The sequence below is a fragment of the Vigna angularis genome, chromosome 10 (assembly GCF_016808095.1).
Source record: "Vigna angularis cultivar LongXiaoDou No.4 chromosome 10, ASM1680809v1, whole genome shotgun sequence".
NCBI classification, from domain to species: Eukaryota; Viridiplantae; Streptophyta; class Magnoliopsida; order Fabales; family Fabaceae; genus Vigna; species Vigna angularis.
Window position 1 is genome coordinate 25,115,966 of NC_068979.1, and position 21,681 is coordinate 25,137,646.

General features: G+C 33.2%; 2 protein-coding genes and 1 long non-coding RNA gene across 3 annotated transcripts; 1 reads left to right on the plus strand and 2 right to left on the minus strand.

Annotated features, from left to right (window-relative positions):
* The first annotated feature begins 1,274 nt into the window (after window positions 1-1,274).
* Window positions 1,275-5,749, plus strand: LOC108335478 (uncharacterized). Its single transcript, XM_017571498.2, has 9 exons — window positions 1,275-1,574; window positions 1,661-1,847; window positions 2,091-2,224; window positions 2,314-2,426; window positions 2,722-2,965; window positions 3,301-3,453; window positions 3,638-3,717; window positions 4,441-4,490; window positions 5,449-5,749. The coding sequence occupies exons 1-9, from the start codon at window positions 1,275-1,277 to the stop codon at window positions 5,604-5,606; spliced, it is 1,419 nt and encodes a 472-aa protein (XP_017426987.2). The 3' UTR covers window positions 5,607-5,749.
* A 704-nt stretch (window positions 5,750-6,453) lies between these two features.
* On the minus strand, window positions 6,454-11,545 carry LOC128194358 (uncharacterized). Its single transcript, XR_008245801.1, has 3 exons — window positions 11,403-11,545; window positions 11,212-11,295; window positions 6,454-6,645 (listed from the first exon to the last, which is right to left on the minus strand). It is a non-coding gene; the product is annotated as an uncharacterized LOC128194358 (long non-coding RNA).
* A 308-nt stretch (window positions 11,546-11,853) lies between these two features.
* Window positions 11,854-21,105, minus strand: LOC108334627 (uncharacterized). The gene is made up of 6 exons (XM_017570513.2): window positions 20,587-21,105; window positions 20,399-20,502; window positions 18,253-18,350; window positions 13,080-13,294; window positions 12,737-12,786; window positions 11,854-12,349 (listed from the first exon to the last, which is right to left on the minus strand). The coding sequence occupies exons 1-6, from the start codon at window positions 20,969-20,971 to the stop codon at window positions 12,302-12,304; spliced, it is 900 nt and encodes a 299-aa protein (XP_017426002.1). The 5' UTR covers window positions 20,972-21,105; the 3' UTR covers window positions 11,854-12,301.
* Window positions 21,106-21,681: the final 576 nt, after the last annotated feature.

Consider the following 21,681-nt stretch of genomic DNA (forward strand, 5'->3'; position numbering starts at 1 on the left):
TTGATGATCAACAACGTCGTTCCCTTGTTTTCCTCAAGAGCATAGATGAAGAAAGAGAACTACTGATAAACATAAATAATGTTACTTGTTAAACTCTTGCAACTTTCGTGTACTATCTCTGAAGAAGAATACAATAAGATTCATGTTTACATAGGAACAAAATAAATGTAGGACACATTGATTATCACGTATGAATGATCAAACGAAGTCAAAAGGAATAAATTGAGCTTGCTGACAAGACAGTATGAACTGTTTTCTATACTTGAAAATGAAAATGTTCAAAATATGTTCAGTAGATTCCAAACGATCTTAAACAAACTGAAATCGTTGGAAAAGTCATATGAAATATTCGATCATATTAATCAAATCTTGCGAAGTCTTTCGAAACAATAGAAACCTTAGATCATAACTCTTGGTACGTCAAAAAATCTAGTTATTATCATTTTTGTATGAGTAAGATTTTGTGACCATATTGATCATATTCGAGCTTCTATAAATAAGATTGTTCTTGTTCCTTCAATTATTTTTATTTTTTCATCTTTGGTTTTCTTCTTATATTCTTTCTAATTATGTAGTCTTGATAAACCACGTTACATATTTTTATTATACCTTAAAAAAAGTTGCGTGTGACACAATGAATAAGTGTAGGAAAACAATGTTTAATCTTGTCTTAGAAAGACATTATTCATGTTATTAATCATATTTTATGTAGTTAAAACGAGAGATTCATTAAAAAAATTAATTGAGTTCTTAAAAAAATTATCAATACTTGTCCATCCATACATATTACCCCATTAATATCAAACATTCAAAACTTAACAAACAATTTTTTTTATTTAAAATATTAAAATTCCAATAACACACTCTTTAATACTACTAAATCAAAAAGAGGCGTGTTTTGGGAAAACCATCAAATTTCATGATTTTTAATATATTTCAAGATGCAAAAGAGTGTGTTGAGTGGAATGCATTAAAAATTTCATCCCAAACAAAAAAAAAAAAAGAGGCTCATATTATAAAATAGGAATTAATAATGTATAATTTATCTTAATTTTGTTTAAGCACTGAGGATCACGCGCTAAAGATTATATGATATATATGAACGTTTTGAATTCATATATTTTCTGTGAAAGAAACCAATTAACCTCAAAGGCATACTCTTGTTTTTCTCCTTTGCTGAAATGAAACACCACTCCTTGTTGTTTCTTCTTTTGATATTTCTCACACACTCACCTTCCTTCTCTGCAACACAATCTTGGACAACAATTCCAAGGATGAGTCCAATTCCTGAATGGGAAGCATCACTACACCATCACCCACTTGCGGTTGATGCAGAAGAAATCAAATCATTTTTCTTCAAACAGACTTTGGATCACTTCAACTATAACCCAGAAAGCTACACAACATTCCCACAAAGATACCTTATAAATTTCAAGTACTGGGGTGGTGCCAATTCTAGTGCCCCCATATTTGCATACCTTGGTGCTGAAGCACCCATAGATAACTTCCCTAACAGCATAGGATTTTTAACTGATAATGCTGCTTCCTGCAATGCCCTCTTGATATACATAGAGGTAATTTGTATATACATAACTCTTTCTTTTCACTTTTTCTTGATTTTCTGGTTCTAATGATTAAATCTTCAATTGGATTCTTGTAGCACCGCTACTATGGGAAATCAGTGCCATTTGGATCCAGGGAAGAAGCATTGAAAAATGCAAGCACTATTGGGTATTTCAACTCAGCTCAAGCCTTGGCAGATTATGCAGCAGTGCTCAAACATATCAAGAACACATTACATGCCCAAAATTCCCCTGTGATTGTAATTGGAGGATCATATGGTGGAAGTTAGTTATCAGCATTCCTTCATGGTGTTTCAAATTTGTACTCATTAGTTGAGTTCGACTTTCATACACTGTAAAGAGTTTTACACAGTCAACTAATCAGAAATGATTACTGATATAACATTTAAGATGTTATCATCATAAAAATCAGCAAACTTAATGTACATAAACAGAATCTGATTAGATCATAATAAAAATGATTTTATAAATGATTTATTGATGTGGAAATAGGTTTGTTTTATGCAGTGCTTGCCTCGTGGTTTAGGCTGAAATATCCCCACCTGGCAATTGGTGCTTTGGCCTCATCAGCACCAATCCTATACTTTGATAACATCACGCCACAAAATGGTTACTACTCTGTTGTCACCAGGGATTATCGAGTAATTCACCATCATTTGATACTTTTTTCATATATTTATTTTACTTACTTTTCATGAAATGCTTATTTTGATGAAGAAATTATATGCAGGAAGCTAGTGAGACATGTTACAAAACTATACTGCAATCTTGGAGTGAAATTCACAGAGTAGCTTCTCAACCAAATGGTTTGGTCACTCTCAGCAAGAGATTCAACACTTGCCAGTATGAACACCATCTTCTCTCTCCCTTTTATTTCTAAGAAATATGATGGATCTTTAGAAAGAATTCCTCAAATAGGGATTGGATAATTGTGATCGGAGTCTAATTCATATGAAAAATTATACTACTTTTCACTGAGTTTTTATTTTCAACAAAATCTCTAAAAAGTAGCAAGTTACAGATCATCAGATGTTGACATTCTTTATTAAGGGATGAAATCGATCTAAAACTGATTGTAATGCAATAGTATGGTGTTAAGCTTTATATGTGATTACTGAGTGAGTGTCACATTTTGCAGTTTATTAAAGCAACCTGATGAATTGATAAACTTCTTAAGGTTGATGTATGGTTATGGAGCTCAATATAATGAACCTCCAAAATATCCAGTTAATGTGATTTGTGGTGGCATTGATGGAGCTTCTCTTGGGAGTGATATCCTAAGTAAGATATATGCAGGTGTTGTGGCTCTCAAAGGAAACACCACATGCACAGTTAATGGCCCAACTAATGAATCTGAGACAACTGTGGGATGGAGATGGCAGGTAATTATGAATTAATTGCATTTACAAGTTTAAGCTTTTAGCATTTTCCTTAATTTGCTTATACTTGGGTGACACAATTTGGTGAAAGCCTTAAATTTTTCAATGAAATTTGTTATCTCATTGTGATGGACATGACATTCCAACAGAAACACTATAAATGACATGCCCTAAGAAAAGTGAAAAAATTAAATATGGTTCAAGTTTGTTAATTTTAGTTGTCCACTGGCTACCTTACTTTTTTTTTGTTTTAAATCATTTTTCATTATGTCTGATGAGACATTCTAATAATTTTTGGGTAAAAATAAATTGTATAAATGATACAATGTTTGATTCAGACATGTAGTGAAATGGTAATACCCATCGGCATAGGAAATGATACAATGTTTGAACCTAATCCTTTCAACCTAAAGAGGTATGTGGAAGGCTGCAAGACAACTTTTGGTGTTTCACCTCGTCCTCATTGGATCACTACATACTATGCTGCCCATGTAATTACTCTTTCCTTTATTTAATTATCAATATGTTATTTTTCTTCCTTCTAAACAAATTCATTCAACCAAATTATAAATATAATATCTTTTATAAGAAATTTGTCTTCAATTGTGTTCACAATAATACTCTATCTATATTGTATTTAAATTCTGAAACTCTAATTTAGTGTTGCTAATGCAGAATATTAAATTGGTACTTGGAAGATTTGGAAGCAACATTATTTTCTCCAATGGGTTAAAGGACCCATATAGTATTGGAGGGTAAGTAACCTAAAATACAAAACTTAATAAAAATTAAAAATTTATAGTACAATTTGTTTAGAGCAGAAAAAAAAATGGAAAAAGTGTTTTACAATTTTTTTAAAACATGTATTTTGACATCTCATCTAAATTATGTAAATATTATCAAAAAGGAAAAAAAAAATATGTAAGTCAAACTAAACCATGTACAAAATTTACTAAGCAAACTTCTTTCAAAAAATTAACTTACTCTAAACATTTTACTATTCCAATGTCAATAGATGGAAATACAAATAAACTTCAAATTTCTTAATGTTTTGACATTTCTCGAAATAAACCATCAATTATTTTTCTTAAACTATTATCATTTTTCTTAAACTATTACCATTTTTCTTAAATAATGTCTAAAAAAATATATACTATGATGGAGTGAATGGAATATTATCCATGAGAAGATAAAACATAATCTTGTAAAATAGAAAACAAAAAGTACTTAAGAAATCATTAAGTAATAGAAAGCATAATAAGTATTATTGAATATTGAAAAGCTTTTCAAATTGGTCCCAAAATATCAGTGAAATGAGAAATAATATATAGAAATAAACTATATAGAATGTTCTTTTTTGAATTTCTTGTTTCAAGTAAAAAAAGAAGAAAAAAAACAAAAGAATTTCTTGTATCTTCGTAATATGCTTTTGGACAATATTTTAGAATAGCTATGTATGAATCATCTAAATATTTCAGGGTTCTGGAAAACATATCAGACAGCATTGTTGCCGTTCATACAGTTAATGGTATGTTACCTTGGTAATCTCTTTCTAACTATATTTTACTAAATGGTCCATTTTTTTTTATAATATATGTAGTTTTCTGATTATTTTATAACCACATTTTGGTAATTGTATACTTTTTCTAAATTATATGTCACATTCAATGTGATACCACTAAGAACAATTATAATGCACTAATGTACAAAAACATTTTCTTGGATGTCACTAGCATTAGCTAGCTAACAAGAATGTTTCATATGCGATTAAACCTAAGACAACATAAACCAGGCACAGTTTTCAATTATAAACTAGTTTTCAAAGTGATTTAATCTATCTTAGAATTATGACTTAATTAGAAAATAAATTTTTGATGGGATAACAGACTTGAAAAGTCTGGAAAGGGATTCATTTTGTTGTTGAACTTTGTATTAGGTACCTGTTTTATAAGTGTGTTTTACAAATGAATTCTTACTTTACAAAATGACCGTGCGTTCAAACTAGAAAAACTTCCACAACTCTTACAATTTGTGTTGAATTTGTTCAAGTAAAATCAATTTGTGTCACATTCTTCTTCTAGTAAATGTCATTATAATTATTTTTCAATCGCTTCTGCTTAATAATATTTTATCATTTTTTTTAATTCCTTCTTAGTCAAGACTTTCTTGAAAAAGGTAGTCTCTCTAAAATTTAGTTTAAGATTAGGTTTTTGAATTTTTATCCTCGAGTTTTTATTTTTCTTGAGATGTATACTTATACATCTCATCGATTTAATATATTCTTAAGTACATTTTTCCTAAGAGTACTAATTTAAAGAAAATAAAATAATATTTATGCAAATAATTTTAGTAAGTACAACTTTAGTATCCATATGATGGTTCCAAAACTATTCTATTATTTCTTATGACATATTTAAGGTGAACCTAATATTTTTAACTGTTTTCTATGAAAAAATATCAAATGATAACATTAATTCTTTGTTTAGGATCTCATTGTCTGGATCTTTTGCGGGCAAATCAAAGTGATCCAGAATGGTTGGTAAAACAACGAAAGGAAGAGATGAAGATAATAAAAAGGTGGATAGCCCAATACTATGCTGATCTTCATGCACTCAAGGACAACCCAAAATTCCATACCAAATGATTGGGGAAAACACAAGTTGGAAAAAAATAAATAAATTCAAAGGCTATACATGATCTCAAACTGTGCAACAACGATTACTTTCATATCCATTTTAATTGTTTAGTTTGGAAAATTTTTCTTTACCATTGTTAAAATTTATGACCTCATACATATAATACAGACTATTTTTAATTCTTAAATTTATTGAAGTTTATCTACATCTAAATTTAAATATATTTTATTTCTTAACTTAAAAATAAATAAATATAATTCTTTTAATTAATAACATTATTTTTTTTATGTTATACAATGTTCTAGTACGATATTTGAATATATTAAATGTAGTAAAGAATTCAAATGTTAATACAAAATTATTATAGTAAAAAATTAAATAATTTAATTTTATTGACAATATCTATTTATTTTTAAAATTTGAATATTAAATTATAACAAAAATTGAGATGGATGAATTTTAATTTTATGTTTAAGTTAAAGAACTAAAAATATATTTAACTCTTAATTAAATTTTAGTATGTTGAGAAAATAATGTGTGAATTAAAATATTAAAATTTTTTATTGTTATTTAATCATGCATATTAAGGATCTATTGTTTTATTCATTCTGATTTACTGACTGTACAGTTTTTTTTATAATGATAATGAATAGACATTAAATACTTAAAAAAGTTGCATACAAATTAAGAAAAATTTAGTTTAATAAAATATTGTTTTTTAAACAAAGAAAAGAGCAAATGCATAAATTGTAATGCAAGAGATATCAAATCCATATAATCATATAGAAAAGGAAAATAATATAAAAGATATTTATATTGTATTTTACTATGTAAATAAATACTAGATAATCATCCAAAAACAATTACAACTGTAGGGAAAAAATACATTATAAATATATTCAACAACAGACAATAACTAAATAGAGTAAAAGTCATGTCCATTAAGCCAGAAACAAAATCGTTCCGAAAGATAACAAGGCTTGTTTTGCAGACCTACCAACATCTTGGTTTGCACACTCATTGTTGTCTTTCCTTCCTTCTCCCAACCTAAATCAGAAAGCTAAGTTTTGGTTTACACCTCTACGCCATTAAAAGTAATTCTTCCAGAAAATTTTACTAATCAACTTAAAATCCTTTCAAAATCTTCACGCATCACTTAACGGGTATATATATTAATCTCAAACACGGCCACACAACCTAATCTCTCTAACTAGATGGACAATATCAAAAAGTGAAGGATTAAAAAAGAAAATAAAAAACTCTAATTGGCATAATATGATTACATTCTCATTTTCCAAATGATCCAATAACTTCTGATCAATAACCTTGGCATATATAAAAGTCGTTGCATAAAGATGTGATAATAATCAGGCTTTAACTCAACTGATTTAAGATCATTTAATGGCATAATACTTCTAATACTTAAAAAGTTTGTGACACTTTAATATCCTACTGACATAGACTTGTTTATGGTTTATAAAGTGACATACTAGTATAAGATATGTTATGTCTTACAAGGCCAAGATATCCTCTTTATTTGTGCTTTTCACATTTTAAGATGATATATTCACTTGTTTCTTTGGAGTGTTTTCTATAGAAGAATGCTATTTGTTTTGTGCATTTGTTAAGACAAGATTGTCTCAAGAGAATAGACTATCTAGCATTTTGAGTTTTGAAATTTAAAAAATAACATTTAACGAAATATCTTGTCCAGATAAAATCCATTCCTATTAAATGCTTATCAAACATACCTTGACGTGTCAATTATAAAAGGTTAAACAATATTTGACAAAAACGCATCAAGAGAAAGAAGCAATAAATGATGTATATTTTATCAATTGTCATTACTTTTAAAAAGCTCAAACTTGCACTAAACACTTATTTTACGAATCACATTTCAACACTCTACCAACGTATAGATCATTAAATGCATGAACGTATTATACTTTGTCTTCTCTTATTTTCCTCTTTTTATCTATGTGGATATTGACAATACCAAGATCTACTCAAAAGCACTCCACATGGATTAAAAAGATATTGTGAAATAAGAAGACATTCCTGGAATGTTTCCTAAACCTTTATGTCCTACCATAGTCATACAAGCTTAGTGCAAAAGTAGTGTCACTGTTCTCAAGGTGTAGAAAAGTACATATCTTCGTACGAGAAGCCACCAACTCTCAAGAATGTCAACTCTCTCTGAGTAATGGTGATCTCAAAGAAAGTTATATAAGGAGGACTCACACAAGAAAATACAAGAACTTTTGCTATCATTGTATCGTTCCACTATTATTCTCTCATTAAGCTTATATCATCTATGCCTGTTCATAGAACAAAAGAAATAACTTCACAAGTTCTCATATTTCATTGTATCGTATTTATCCTCTCATTGAAATTTATCAAAATTTGTACTTGTAATAAAAAACTGATTGTGTTTGGATATTTTGAAGAGAATTAAAACACTTGTATCATTTAGTTTAAGAGAGTTAAACGTTCTAGACGGTTGTCTAAGGTTTATACCATGAGTGTTTGAACTTGGACTAGTCAAGATTGACTAAGGAAACCAAGAGTGATTTATAATACTTCGGAACCAAGAGTGGTTGAGAATACTTGGTGTATATAAGGAGTGGTTTATAATCTTGGATAAGATTAGTGAAACCCCTTAAGAGTTCTTAAGGGAGACTCAAGATTAAGTGAACTAGTATAAAATACTTGTATTATTGTTTTTCCTATTTAAAATGTTTTCCTAAACACTTGGTTGAAAACACAAGCGTTTAACAACTATTACAGTTTAACTAACACTTGTAATAGTTATTAAAAGTTGTTTTTGCGAAAAGTTTTAAAACATTATTCAACCCCCTCTAGTGTTTCCCTGTATTGATCCTACTACTACAAGAATTTGATCTTACCATCAACGACAAAAAGGGAAGTGAAAATCTTGTAGCTGACCATCTTATTAGACTAACCAATGAAGAACCCATCAATTAGGAGGATGAAATTATGGAAGAATTCCCAGATGAGAAATTATTTGCAGTCCAAATCAAACCTTGGTTTGTTGACTTTGCCAATCTCAAGGCCACTGGGATGATGAAGAACACACTTGGCATCAAAAGAAGAGGTTGTTCAAACTTGCCAAACAATTCATTTGGGACGACCCTACCTCTTCAAAGTAGGCACCGATGGCTTGCTCAGAAGATGTATATTTGGTGCAAAACTTAAAGATGTGATGTGGCACTTCATGTTGCATCGCCTTTCGTCAAAGAGGGAATGACCAGGCTTGTTTAATAGTTGTGGTTTAGTAGTAGTGAGAAGAAGGGAGGGATAGAGTCGCGGTTTGACAATGCGAGACTTGGATCTAGTTTGCTTTGGGTGACTGGATTGGGAAGTGGAAGGAACCATGGGAGCAAGAGGTCCACTTGTGGAAGGAAGAAGAGGTAAGTCAATGGCTGGATCATTGATTGGTAATTCAGTGGAGGTATAGTCAAGACAGTGTGTAGGTGGAGGAGAAACAGGATGTGATTCAACAGATGGAAAAGTAGATTTGGACTCATGAGTAGCATGATGAATGGGTGATTGAACATAAGATGGAAGGATGCGAAGAGGAAGAGTTCGAGAATGTGAAGCGGGTAATGGGGAAAATTTAGATATGGTGGTAAAGGAAAAAGTATATTCATCAAATAAAACATCTTTGAAATAAATAGGTCATCATTTGAATTCAAACATTTGTAACCTTAATGACAAGAAGAATAACCCAAAAAGGTGCAGGCAATGGAATGATATTCAAGTTTGTGATGGTTATTGGGACGGGTATGAGGGTAACATGCACAACCAAACGCACGCAAAAAGGTATAGTTAGGTTCTTTTTGAAAAGTTGTGGAGTAAGGCACAGGGTGAGGCACAACAGCAGTGGGATGTTTGTTAATGAGATAAACAACAGTGTGAAAAGCATGGTCCCAAAATTTTAGAGGAAGAGAAGCGCGAGAAAGAAGAGTAAGACCCATTTCAACAATATGACGATGCTTAAGTTCAACAACACCATTTTGATTTTGAGTGTGTGGACAAATTAGTCTATGATGAATCCCAATAGATTGGAGAAACTAACCAATCTATTTGAACTTCTTTAATTTTATGGTTTACCTGGAGTTCAACAAGTGTTTTAAATTGTTTGAACATTTGTAATGTATCAGGTTTGTGCTTGAGAAAATAAATCCAGGTATATTTACTATAAGCATCAACAAAGGAAATATAATATATCCCAGGGATGATTGAATGGGGGATGGTTACCAAAGATATAAAAAATAAGTTGAAGAGGATGAGTATAAAGGGTTAAAGAAGGATGAGAGCCAAGTTGATGAGATTCTCCCATACAGCATGCGACACAAAAGTCAACAGGTGTTTTATATACTAGAGAGAGATTACAGCATTTAGGACAGTGTGTAAAACAGTAGAAGGATGACTTAGTCTATGGTGCCATGGAGAATATAAAGTAACGGGGTGAGATGATGTAGGAGTGGATGATGAGGATTGGTGAGTGCTAGAATTAACAGTGGAGGAGTATTGGGACAGATAACAGTGAGAAAATCTGGGCGAAGGATGCAGTGAAAGAGAAGCAAACTGGTATAAACCATCTAGAGCAAAATATCCCATGATAAGAACAGAGTGATCAATTTGTGACTTGACAAAATAAATAGAGGAGTGAAATTCAAAAATATACATGGTTATCATTTGCAAATTTGCTAACGCTGACAAGATTTTTATTTATGGAGGGAACATGTAAAAGATTTTTCAGATAAAGGGTAACACGAGGATTAGTATGAGAGGAAAAAGTGGCAGAACCAGAGAATTATAGAAGCAAATGTTGTCCATTCCCTAGAAACACATTAGCATCTCCTAGAGTAGGAACGACTTCCACAAGAATATTAGGATCATAATTAATATGATGTGAAGCTCCTAAATCTATGAATCAATTCTGAGATTGTTGGGCAGGATCAGATAGATGGGCATGAATGGGAGGTGAAGAATTTGAAGTTGCTATCATATAAAATTGTGGTTGGCCCGGTGGATTTGAAGGTTGCGGCTGGGACGGTGATTCAGATATCACAGGTAGATTGTAATATGGGGCAGGATTGGCGTCGGATGACTGACATAAAATTGACCAGTATAATTTGGATCAGAGTGGTGATAGTAGTGTGACAGAGTATGGCCATTCTTGTTTGCAAACTTGATATTGAATAGAACCCCATCCAGTACGGCTACCTTGACAACAATAATTGGCTTTGCCACGATGAACATAACCACTATGATAAAAATGATTAGGAGAATAAGTGTGAGATGAAGCAGATGATGTCTAAACGATTTGCACAATATGAGCATAAGTTGTTTGTCAATTTGCTGAGCAGAAGTTGCTTGTCATATCAAGAAGGTGCATAATACATTGTTATATAGATCCTTAGTAGGCATAATCATTGAATATTCGGATTTATTTCATGATATAATCTACAGCTAAGCAAAGCATATGAATTACTAAAGCGGCTCTAGGGATGCAAATATTCAACATAGGTCTAGGGATGCAAATTCACTCTTATATCTTTGCCCTCTGGTGTAAGAGACACGCACCTTGGACAAAACTTGGAGTATCCCTTCAAATTTGGTGTCAAAAGGTAAGTTTGTTCTCCAAACTAGAGTTTGAAACGCCTCTAACTGAAAATCAAATTCAAAACTGTTGGAAAACAAAGAAACTTTTAAATTTGCAATAACCTGAGAACCAGTAGAAAAAGAGAAAATACGAAAGAGAGGCATAATCCAACCTCTCTTTGAAATCCTTTTTCAAGCTAGGACTCATTTCAAGGTTATCCTTATTCTATTTCTATCAGTTGTCTGAATCCCAATCCCAATTGCTAATTCAGCTTTAAGCCTGGAACTCAATAAAGAAGAATTTATCTTTAGCCGAAAATACCTCTCCCTCCAGCCAATCTTGTCATTAGTGGGTGGACATCGCCCTAAACCTAAATCAGTAACGATTTTTTCAAAATATAATATTTCTTGACTTAACTTGATAACCAGATCAACAAATCTTAATTAAATTAGTTTGATTCAATCTGACCGTTAAAAAAATCTAATAGGATATAATATAAATAATATTTTGTCCTAATCAAAAATCAAACAACTTGTGCACATTTTTAACTACACAGGCAGTGGACAGAGTGCAGTGATGAGAGTGAGTGTTGATTGCAAGAGTTGGGTTGAGGTGACCAAAGGTAAACAAAAATGAGATATTATACTTTCAGTGAATGAAAAAGAAACAATATGTTCGAATAGTTCAGAAACATTTTATAAATAGAACACCCCCTTTTACCCTAATCACAATGCCAACCACGTACTAAGCCCTAAAATCAATATGCTCACGTTATATACTAAAAGTAACAACAAATAGAAACACTTCAGTAACGAACAAGGTTAACTGTACAAGGCAACAGGTCTCAACTTTGTCCAGAATTAATCTGCCACTGTAAAGGGTATTATGGTAAATAAATAAATAATGACGAATTACTTCACTTTTTTTCCCGACCAGTTCATTCACCAAACCTACATCTACAGCCTCCATTCCATAATTCCAGGCTGCTACAATCATTTGCCTTCACGATTCGCTGATATCTCAGGGTAGTTGCCAGCAGCAAAGTTCACTTTTATTTCAGTCTCTAAAATCTTAAATTGTTTCAGCAGTTTTCTTCGCATGCTTCTCATCTTCAACATCCTGAAGGTTTATAACATAATAAATCAAAATCATCTTATCAAGAAAAGCCGCATGCACTAAAAAATTTCCAGCAATGCCAAGAGAGGACAATTATGCAATTATAATCTTACAATTTTATTATTTTATTTAAACTACAACACGAGTGTGTGCACTTGGTGCCTAGTTTCCCGCATTTTCTTAATCTCATTGGCTCTTCTATTTACTAATAAGCAAAATCATTTTCAAACTAAATATTCCAAATCAAATTATTCTTATTTATTTTGTAATTTATTCTCATAGACATGGGGAATGTTCAGTTTGTGTTCCCAAACAATATTAAGGCAGCTAGAGTATATTAAATGAAAAAGGAAAACATAAACCAAGGGCGACCCAGGTAAAAGCACTTACAGAATTGCCAATCTTGTCAAAATCATCATCAAAACTGCCCTCACCATCATCTGAAAGATGGAAATGATAATAATTATGAAAGTAGACAGAATGGCAAAAGTTCATAGAAGATCATGACATAATTATTCATTAATCAACCAAAAAATTTCAAAATGAAGTCAATTTCTCAAGAATCTTGAAAATGATAATCGACAGTGGAATGGTTCATGCTTTTGCACATTAGCACATATAAGCTCAGACAAAATGTGCAAAATTAAGACCCTGATCCGGGATGAAAATTTTAAAATGTTTCACTCGAGTGAATGCTTTCTGTGACAAAATCTGAACAAACTGAGTAATATACCTGGACCTTCATCACTGTCTTCAAGATCTCCAAGAAGAAATGTATCCAAGTCTTGCTCATTGGAGGGTGATTTAGAAGACCTACTCTTCACATTCTTCCCTGATGCTTCTGCCTTTCCAGTTCCTCCAGTATCAGCAGCTTGTTCCACCTTAGTATCGTCATTCTTCTCTGCTAATGCTCTAAACTGAACCTCCTCCATATATTGCTTCTCATACCTGATTGTAACATTACAATTATTGAATGGGGCTTACTTCATGTATTAAACACATAACTCAACATAAAAAGCAACAAGAGCAGTAAAAATTCGGGAAAATATTAGAATACCATCACTTTCTGGTTTTTAAAGCTTTACTTTAGAATTAATCTTATCCTCTACAACAGTGATTTATCTGCTTCCACGAACACAATAGAAGCATTCTGAGCCAAGCTTCCTCATACATGAATAAAGATTGAAGTCTATATTTACTGCAACTCCAACATTAGAAGGAGCTAAAAGCTCAGTTTCAATTAATTTCAGCCAAGAGTCAAAAGTTACAAAACTACGACCTAAATTCCATGAAAACAAGTAATACGCTAGAATTTAAATGAACATGTAAGGGGAAAATAAGACAACATTGTTCCAAAAACAATTATATGGTGCTATTGACGCTTTGGCCAAGTAGGAATGGCAATGTGGGGCTGAATATTTTGGTCCACTAACCCGCTTAAGCCTGCTCTGCATAGCCCGCACCCCATGCAGGTCAACATGGGCCAACCCACATAGCCCACATTGTGTGAATTTGCCTCTAGCTTATGATGTGTCCATATTGATATGAGTATTCTGTAGAATTTTTCCATTACGTAAGTTTGCTTTTGAAGTGTCTTTCATCAGTCTCAGTTCTATTCGACAACTTTAATTATTTGAAAGTTAGTTTCCATTGTTGTTTTAGTTATACTGCTATGAAATTTCTAAGAGATTTGTACTTAAAAATTAGAAATCACAAAATTATGAACATTACTTATTTTAAAAAATAATCTTATAGAATGTATTATTTTTACTAATTTAATTAAATAAAAATAAGGTTATTAAAATTCTGCACTCTGATATTTTACATGTTATAATTGAGGGAGAAAATTACAAAAAATAAATAATTCCTTTTGCGAGCTGACTCACAACCCTCCACGTCAAATGTTATGCAAGGGGGGCAAAAAAATTAGCTAACATTTCTTATGCGGAGGGGCCTGCCTGACCTGCTTTTTGCTGGCTAAATGCAGGGCGGCCAAAACTGGACAGGCAAGTCCGCTTTGCCATCCCTATGGTCAAGTGTGACACATAAAAGTGTTGTGCTCCTCACTCTCTAGTTACTTAGGCCTCTTCACTACCTGTAGTGCTAGTATATTGTGTAATTGGATCACATTCTTGTAAAATAGGTTGCTTTTGAGAAGTAAATAATATGCATTACTTAGCTAGATTGGTCTCAGTTGTAGTTTGTTTGATTCCCAGCAACAATTTAGCACATGCTTCAAGTGCTTTTGTTTAAGTAGTAAAAAACAAAACTACTTGCCATCCTGTTTCTCAGCTAGAAAATCTCCAACAGATTATGGATATCTAAAGTCTTCTAAGATCTAGGATCTCAGAAGACTATAATGTCTAAACTGCCAGAGCAAGACAGCATATAGTGGGATGACCACTACAAAGAAATTTATAGTAGATAGGTAAGGTTGTCTATCTGAACACAATAATGGAAGATAGGAAAGAAACAAGAGATGCTGTAAAATAAACAATAATGAAGAACAAAGATCTCTCAGACAAGATCATAATAGAACCCAGAGGTTGTGAACAGTGTAGAAACCACCGAACAATGTGCCATAGATATGCAGGTTGAGCCTGGATGCGACTGAAGATGCAGGAAATGTCATGGAGAAAGTGGGTCTTCATTGAAGAGAAGGGTAGTCTGTATTTACAAATGTTCCAAAGAGTGGTGGGAGGGTGGAGAAACAGGGTTCAGATAAATGAAGAGGGAAGGGGGCAAAACCTCAAGATTGCCCCCCAGTAGAGTAAAATGATGGCTTTAATGGGCCAAAATTGTGTTTTCTGACACAGGCAAGATGACCACTATAGCAGCATTATTGCATTTAAAATTCTCAGGAATTGATATTTGTTGAAAGTCCCACATCGACTAGAGATAAGGCCAAATGATAATATATAAGTGAGGTGCAAACCTCACCTTACAAGCCGGTTTTGTGGGGATGAGTTAGGCATAAACTCACTTTCTAATATGGTATCAGAGCCATGGTTAGAGCCTATCCTAGCGAGTTCTAAGTGGGCATTCTATTCTTCTCTTCCACCCGCAATCGGGCCGCTATCGGACCACCCAATTTCTACTATCACGCACGAGATGTCTATACCTCGGCGTGAAGGGGGTGTGTTGGAAGTCCCACATCGACTAGAGATAAGGCCAAATGATAATATATAAGTGAGGTGCAAACCTCACCTTACAAGCCGGTTTTGTGGGGATGAGTTAGGCATAAACTCACTTTCTAATATGGTATCAGAGCCAGGTTAGAGCCTATCCTAGCAAGTTCTAAGTGGGCATTCTATTCTTCTCGTCCACCCGCAATCGGGCCATTATCGGACCACCCAATTTCTACTATCACGCACGAGATGTCTATACCTCGGCGTGAAGGGGGTGTGTTGGAAGTCCCACATCGACTAGAGATAAGGCCAAATTATAATATATAAATGAGGTGCAAACCTCACCTTACAAGCCGGTTTTGTGGGGATGAGTTAGGCATAAACTCACTTTCTAATGTTGTATCAGAGCCAGGTTAGAGCCTATCCTAGCGAGTTCTAAGTGGGCATTCTATTCTTCTCGTCCACCCGCAATCGGGCCGTTATCGGACCACCCAATTTCTACTATCACGCACGAGATGTCTATACCTCGACGTGAAGGGGGTGTGTTGGAAGTCCCACATCGACTAGAGATAAGGCCAAATTATAATATATAAATGAGGTGCAAACCTCACCTTACAAGCCGGTTTTGTGGGGATGAGTTAGGCATAAACTCACTTTCTAATGTTGTATCAGAGCCAGGTTAGAGCCTATCCTAGCGAGTTCTAAGTGGGCATTCTATTCTTCTCGTCCACCCGCAATCGGGCCGTTATCGGACCACCCAATTTCTACTATCACGCACGAGATGTCTATACCTCGGCGTGAAGGGGGTGTGTTGGAAGTCCCACATCGACTAGAGATAAGGCCAAATTATAATATATAAATGAGGTGCAAACCTCACCTTACAAGCCGGTTTTGTGGGGATGAGTTAGGCATAAACTCACTTTCTAATATGGTATCAGAGCCATGGTTAGAGCCTATCCTAGCGAGTTCTAAGTGGGCATTCTATTCTTCTCTTCCACCCGCAATCGGGCCGCTATCGGACCACCCAATTTCTACTATCACGCACGAGATGTCTATACCTCGGCGTGAAGGGGGTGTGTTGGAAGTCTCACATCGACTAGAGATAAGGCCAAATGATAATATATAAGTGAGGTGCAAACCTCACCTTACAAGCCGGTTTTGTGGGGATGAGTTAGGCATAAACTCACTTTCTAATAATATTAAAATTCTTGGGAATAGCTTAAATCGTTTTTATGTCTTAGCATATTGTTCGTTTTATTACATTATTCTTGAAATTTTAATTCTTGAAATTTCCTTCCTGTGAAAAACATTATTCTTTTATCAAATGAAAGTGATAGAAATATAGAAAAGAGCTAGATGATTTTCATATCCAAACTATTTCAGATTCAGTCTGCTTTTGAGAATATGAGAAAAGTATGGGAGAAATAAACAGAACAAGAAATATTAGAGAGAAAAAGAGAGAGAGAGAGAGAGAGAGAGAGTTGAAATGAGTATTTTACGCTTCAAGGCTCTGGAGAGATGAAAGATATGAATCTCATGAATGAATGCAGTGGAAGCTGTAGGTGAATATTGCAGCAATTGCTGAACCATGTGAAGCTAATGGTGAACAAAAGAGATGGCTATTTTGTATTGTTTGCGTGATATTTCCCCGGTCTTGAAAAGAACCCATTATGGGAATGAAAAAGGACCAAAACACGGGCATGCCACTATTCCTTGAACTAATTGATTTCTAGGGATATTAAAAAAAAGGGAACTTGAACAAATCATGGAACTACTTCATTCTCACCTTCAGATTAAAAAGAAGGATAAAAAAGGATATCACTCTGTATTCCAAGGGTTTCTCACATATTTACTAATCTGAATGCATCCACTTTAACTCAATATCCTGTTATTTAAGATATTATGGGCCTGCTCCATGGTATCCCACTAATTATTAACTACTCTAGATTCTCTTTATTATATCTTAACAATTTATTACCATTTGTATCTGTGCAATATAAATTATTCAACTTGTATCTATAAACTTCCATGATAGCCATCCTACAATAAAAATTTTGTGGTGGGCTGCTCTGTGTGCTATCCAAAATTACAGTGTTGGATGGTAATCATCTTTATTAACTTACTCATTCCCCAAATACACTCTTCTTATTTTTCCCACACTTTTTCCTTGAGTATAATACTACCTTTACTAAATAAAATTTAGTAGCATCAAAAAGAAGCCTTGATCTAGTTAGCTCTAGCCTATATACATTAGGATATTTATCATTTGGAACACACATGAGCAACCGGATTTGAAACTTGTGCATCTATTTAAACATACAGGGAATCCGTACAAGCCACCATTATCATTTGCCTTATTGAAACCATCCTATAACTTTTATAATATTATGTATCTAGAATCCTGATTTTAAAATCACAATATGCATTTACATATAAAATAAGAGTTATTACAACATCTGAATCATTACAATGACAAGTTGTTCCACCACATTATTTCGCTTTCCTTTTATTTATAGTACTTTAACATTGTTTTATAACAATAAATTTAAAATATAAAGTACATAATGACACAAACCAACAGAAAATATTTTCCTTTGATCACCAGTGTATTATCTAATTTTATTTTTGTTAACTCCTTTACTTTTGTAAATATTTATTCTTTCAGGACAAATGAAACTCTCGGCGAAGGTAAACAAAGTTACTTAAAAAAAAATAGAACATTTTCCCCATCTCAATTGACAAATCTAACATACTGTGTGAATTATTAATGTTACTTACGGAGCCACATGAGTATTGACAAGTGTGAAATATATCCTCCAAAAGTATCTTTCTTTCATGGTGCGTGGGCATAGTTCATATCTCAATCTTGAAATTTCCTGCGATATTGTAATTAAAATACATAAACATTAATAAAGTAGCAAGTTGTGATACCTAACATGTTCAAACACATATGCTTCAGTCCTTGCATTATAATAGCATGACTGCTTGATGGTAACTAATAACACATTGGAAATAAAGAGGAAGGTGATTCTTTTAATGAATTAGCTTGATCACAATGAAATATCACAGAAGTAAAGCTCAATTAATCATCAAATGGAAACATGGAAAAGGACACGATCGAAGTTTTCCTATATTAGTACTAGTAGGGACCAAATGTATAGATGCTTGCCAGCAAAACACCGCCACCACTACTAAAGCTAGCAATTAACCAAACTACCTTAAAATTAGATTGAGAGACAATTTGACTATAATTCATTGAATTTGGTTCATGAACCAAATGTGTTGAACTTGATCTACGCAAATGCACACACACACATATATATTAAAATTTTATAATTAATTTCATAATATTTCTGTATGAATAAATAAAAGAAATATGTATCACAATCATAACTTTATATTAAGAAAAGTCAAAATACTTTATAATATGAATATGACCCAAGCTAAAGATTTGAATCAAGACAATCGTGATTTTGAATTATATTTGATCTATAAAAGAGGTTCATATCTACCAGTTGAGTTTAGTCAATTCTTATCAAGTTGTGCTAAACCATGTTTGTCTTGCCTCATTTTCATCCCTAACACTAGTAAAAGATCAATAAATAAAGACTCAATTAACCATTTAGTTCCTACAGTTGCACATATTTTTGGTCTCAGTCCCCACCCCACACATAAAAGCTCTACATTTTAGTCCCTGTTTAAGCATATATTTTGGTGTCCTTACACTTGAAAAAACCGTGTTGCAGTCCCTGTACCTAGGAACTTAATAGTTTAGTCCTTACACAAGATTCCTTCTTATGCTTGAGTCTTATCTGTCAATTGTCAAATTACTTTGTTAACTTTGGTGTTACCTTCCACTAGCACAATTAAAACTAATGAAGTAAATCAGCTATAAAAGTTTTGGCAGTTTGGTTAAATCGCCAAATAAGGTTGTGGTTGTTAAATAGCCAAAAATTTAAAAACGAAGATGTTTCTGACACACTGTTGTGAAAGGCGATATTTTGTCATACATATTGGATATATTGAAATTCAATTGTAGTCAGATATGCATACAATGGCAGATTTTCACAGGCTTTGAACTTTTATGGACAATTTATGAGATTTATATATAACAGGATATAATGAGTTTAACTTTATCAATGTTTTGATTGCTTCTGTAATAAAGAGAGGAAGAAGATAAGGGAAGAGAAAGAAAGTGGAAGATTAGCATAAGAGAAAATAAAAACAACAAACAGGAGGTAAGGCTTCCTTGCTGAAAGTTACCTTTGACAGAGGTTCACAGAGGAACCAACTTCATTTTCAAAATTCTGTTGACGAAACAACCACCAATTTTTTTGGGGCACTTTTATACGTAGGGACCAGAACAAAATGTTTGTACAAGTATAGAAATTAAATGGTTTGTTAAACCACAAATAAATAATAAAAAAACATGATGTAAAGGTAATCACCAAAATGACCAGGGAAATCACCAAAATCACCTCTCAATCATGCATCCTTATTTTTTCCTGGAAAACAAAGCTTAGACTGCAAGACTCACACTTACACCAGCCTTTAGCACCTTTCTAAAGTAAACATGTGCAGAGGGATGAATTATAAAGAAATCACAAAGACAAACTACTATTTAAAAAATGTACATTTTCGGTTGGCTTTGCTATATTACCCAAACAAGCATCTGAAATTAGAAGCTCTACAAAGCAATCACATTAACACGCTATTATTAAAAGAGGTGCCTTCTATCTTGCCCATCTGTCCATCTTTTTAGTTCAAAAGGAATAGCCAACAAATATGAATGAAGACAATAGATACACTGCTTATGTTGTCGCTAAACGTGCACTAAAACAAAGAGCATAAAATGCAATTTCCCCCACATAAGGAATCCAATATGAAAAAGTATTTAAAATTGAAAAAAAACAAGTGAATTTACCTTAACAGTAGTTAAAACGAGAGTGGCATGCTTCTCCTGAAACTCATTGAGATCCTTCCGAACATTGGATCCCACAGTGGCCACATCAGAGACCTCAGGTTCATCTACATTTTCAATCTCACTCACTCAAGCCGTTCAAAAACATTAAAAAAAAAGACAGATATCCGCAAATTGGTTTCTAAAATTACCGAAACTGAGAGGAAAGTTCTGGAAGGTGGTGGAAGTTAGGCCCCTGACAAAGGATCTCAGGTCTTCGGAAACGCCGAACTTCTCGAGGTCCTCCGGCGTCGGGGCGGTCGGTGAGGAGGAGGCGGTGGTAGCGGCGGTGGCAATGGCGGCGAATTGCGGAGGGATAGCGATGGTGTCGGAGAAAGACTTGATCTGGTCGGCCTGGCGGAGGGCGGCAGATTTAAGGATGTCGGCCTTCTTGGAGGCTTCGGCGGCGAGTTCTTTGGATTTCTTGGCGGTTTCGGAGACGAGATCGGCGATCCTGGAAGAGGAAGGAGTGAGAGTTTGAGACTTTTTCGCAGCTTCTTCGGCGAAGGTCTTGGCGCGCTTCCACAGGTCCTCCATTGGTCTCTCGGTGAAGAGAGAAAGAAATTGAAGGAGAAGAAAAACGGAGACCGTGGGAAAGATTGGAGGATCTGTTTGACGGGGATACGACAACGTATGGTAAGAGGAGAGGAGTGAACTGCATGGATCTTTTATTTGTTTACATTTTTGGTATTTATTCATTCGTTTACTTTCTAAACACAAATATCTTGAAATTTAAATTTATATATACCGTCTAAACGTATTTTAATACAAAGATTATGGAGTCTAATGTGTAAATATTTCTATACACACTTTCGAAAAATACTAAATAAAAATAAAATAAACTTCTATGTTATTAGTTCTTGTTCAAGTTAACAGTAATTTTCTTGCGAAACCACTATCAATATTGTTACAAATTATTTTATTTTCATCTATACCTAAATATACTTATAATAAAATTGAATAAATTTATAGTTTAACTAAAATATAATAATATAAATTTTTATTATTACTTATAATTTATTTATTGACTTAAATATACTCAAGTTATATATATATATATATATATATATATATATATATATATATATATATATATATATATATATATATATAATTGAATCCAGTGGCAAATTTTGAGAATGTTTTAGTTTGTTCTTTTGCTTTTATTGTATGGATTTGAGCTCAAAGAACTGTGCACTCATTCATCCTAACTTTTTTTCGTAATTTATTTAGGTTTAATGACTTGG

Excerpts from the sequence above, each read along its gene's own strand:
- LOC108335478 (XM_017571498.2), top strand. The coding sequence starts at position 1,275 with ATGAGTCCAATTCCTGAATGGGAAGCATCACTACACCATCACCCACTT. Across the intron at positions 2,225-2,313 it reads TTGTCACCAGGGATTATCGA|GAAGCTAGTGAGACATGTTA; the intron begins GTAATTCACCAT and ends AATTATATGCAG. Across the intron at positions 3,454-3,637 it reads CTACATACTATGCTGCCCAT|AATATTAAATTGGTACTTGG; the intron begins GTAATTACTCTT and ends TTGCTAATGCAG.
- LOC108334627 (XM_017570513.2), bottom strand. The coding sequence starts at position 20,971 with ATGGAGGACCTGTGGAAGCGCGCCAAGACCTTCGCCGAAGAAGCTGCG. Across the intron at positions 20,503-20,586 it reads GAACTTTCCTCTCAGTTTCG|ATGAACCTGAGGTCTCTGAT; the intron begins GTAATTTTAGAA and ends TTGAAAATGTAG. Across the intron at positions 12,787-13,079 it reads AGACAGTGATGAAGGTCCAG|ATGATGGTGAGGGCAGTTTT; the intron begins GTATATTACTCA and ends TCCATCTTTCAG.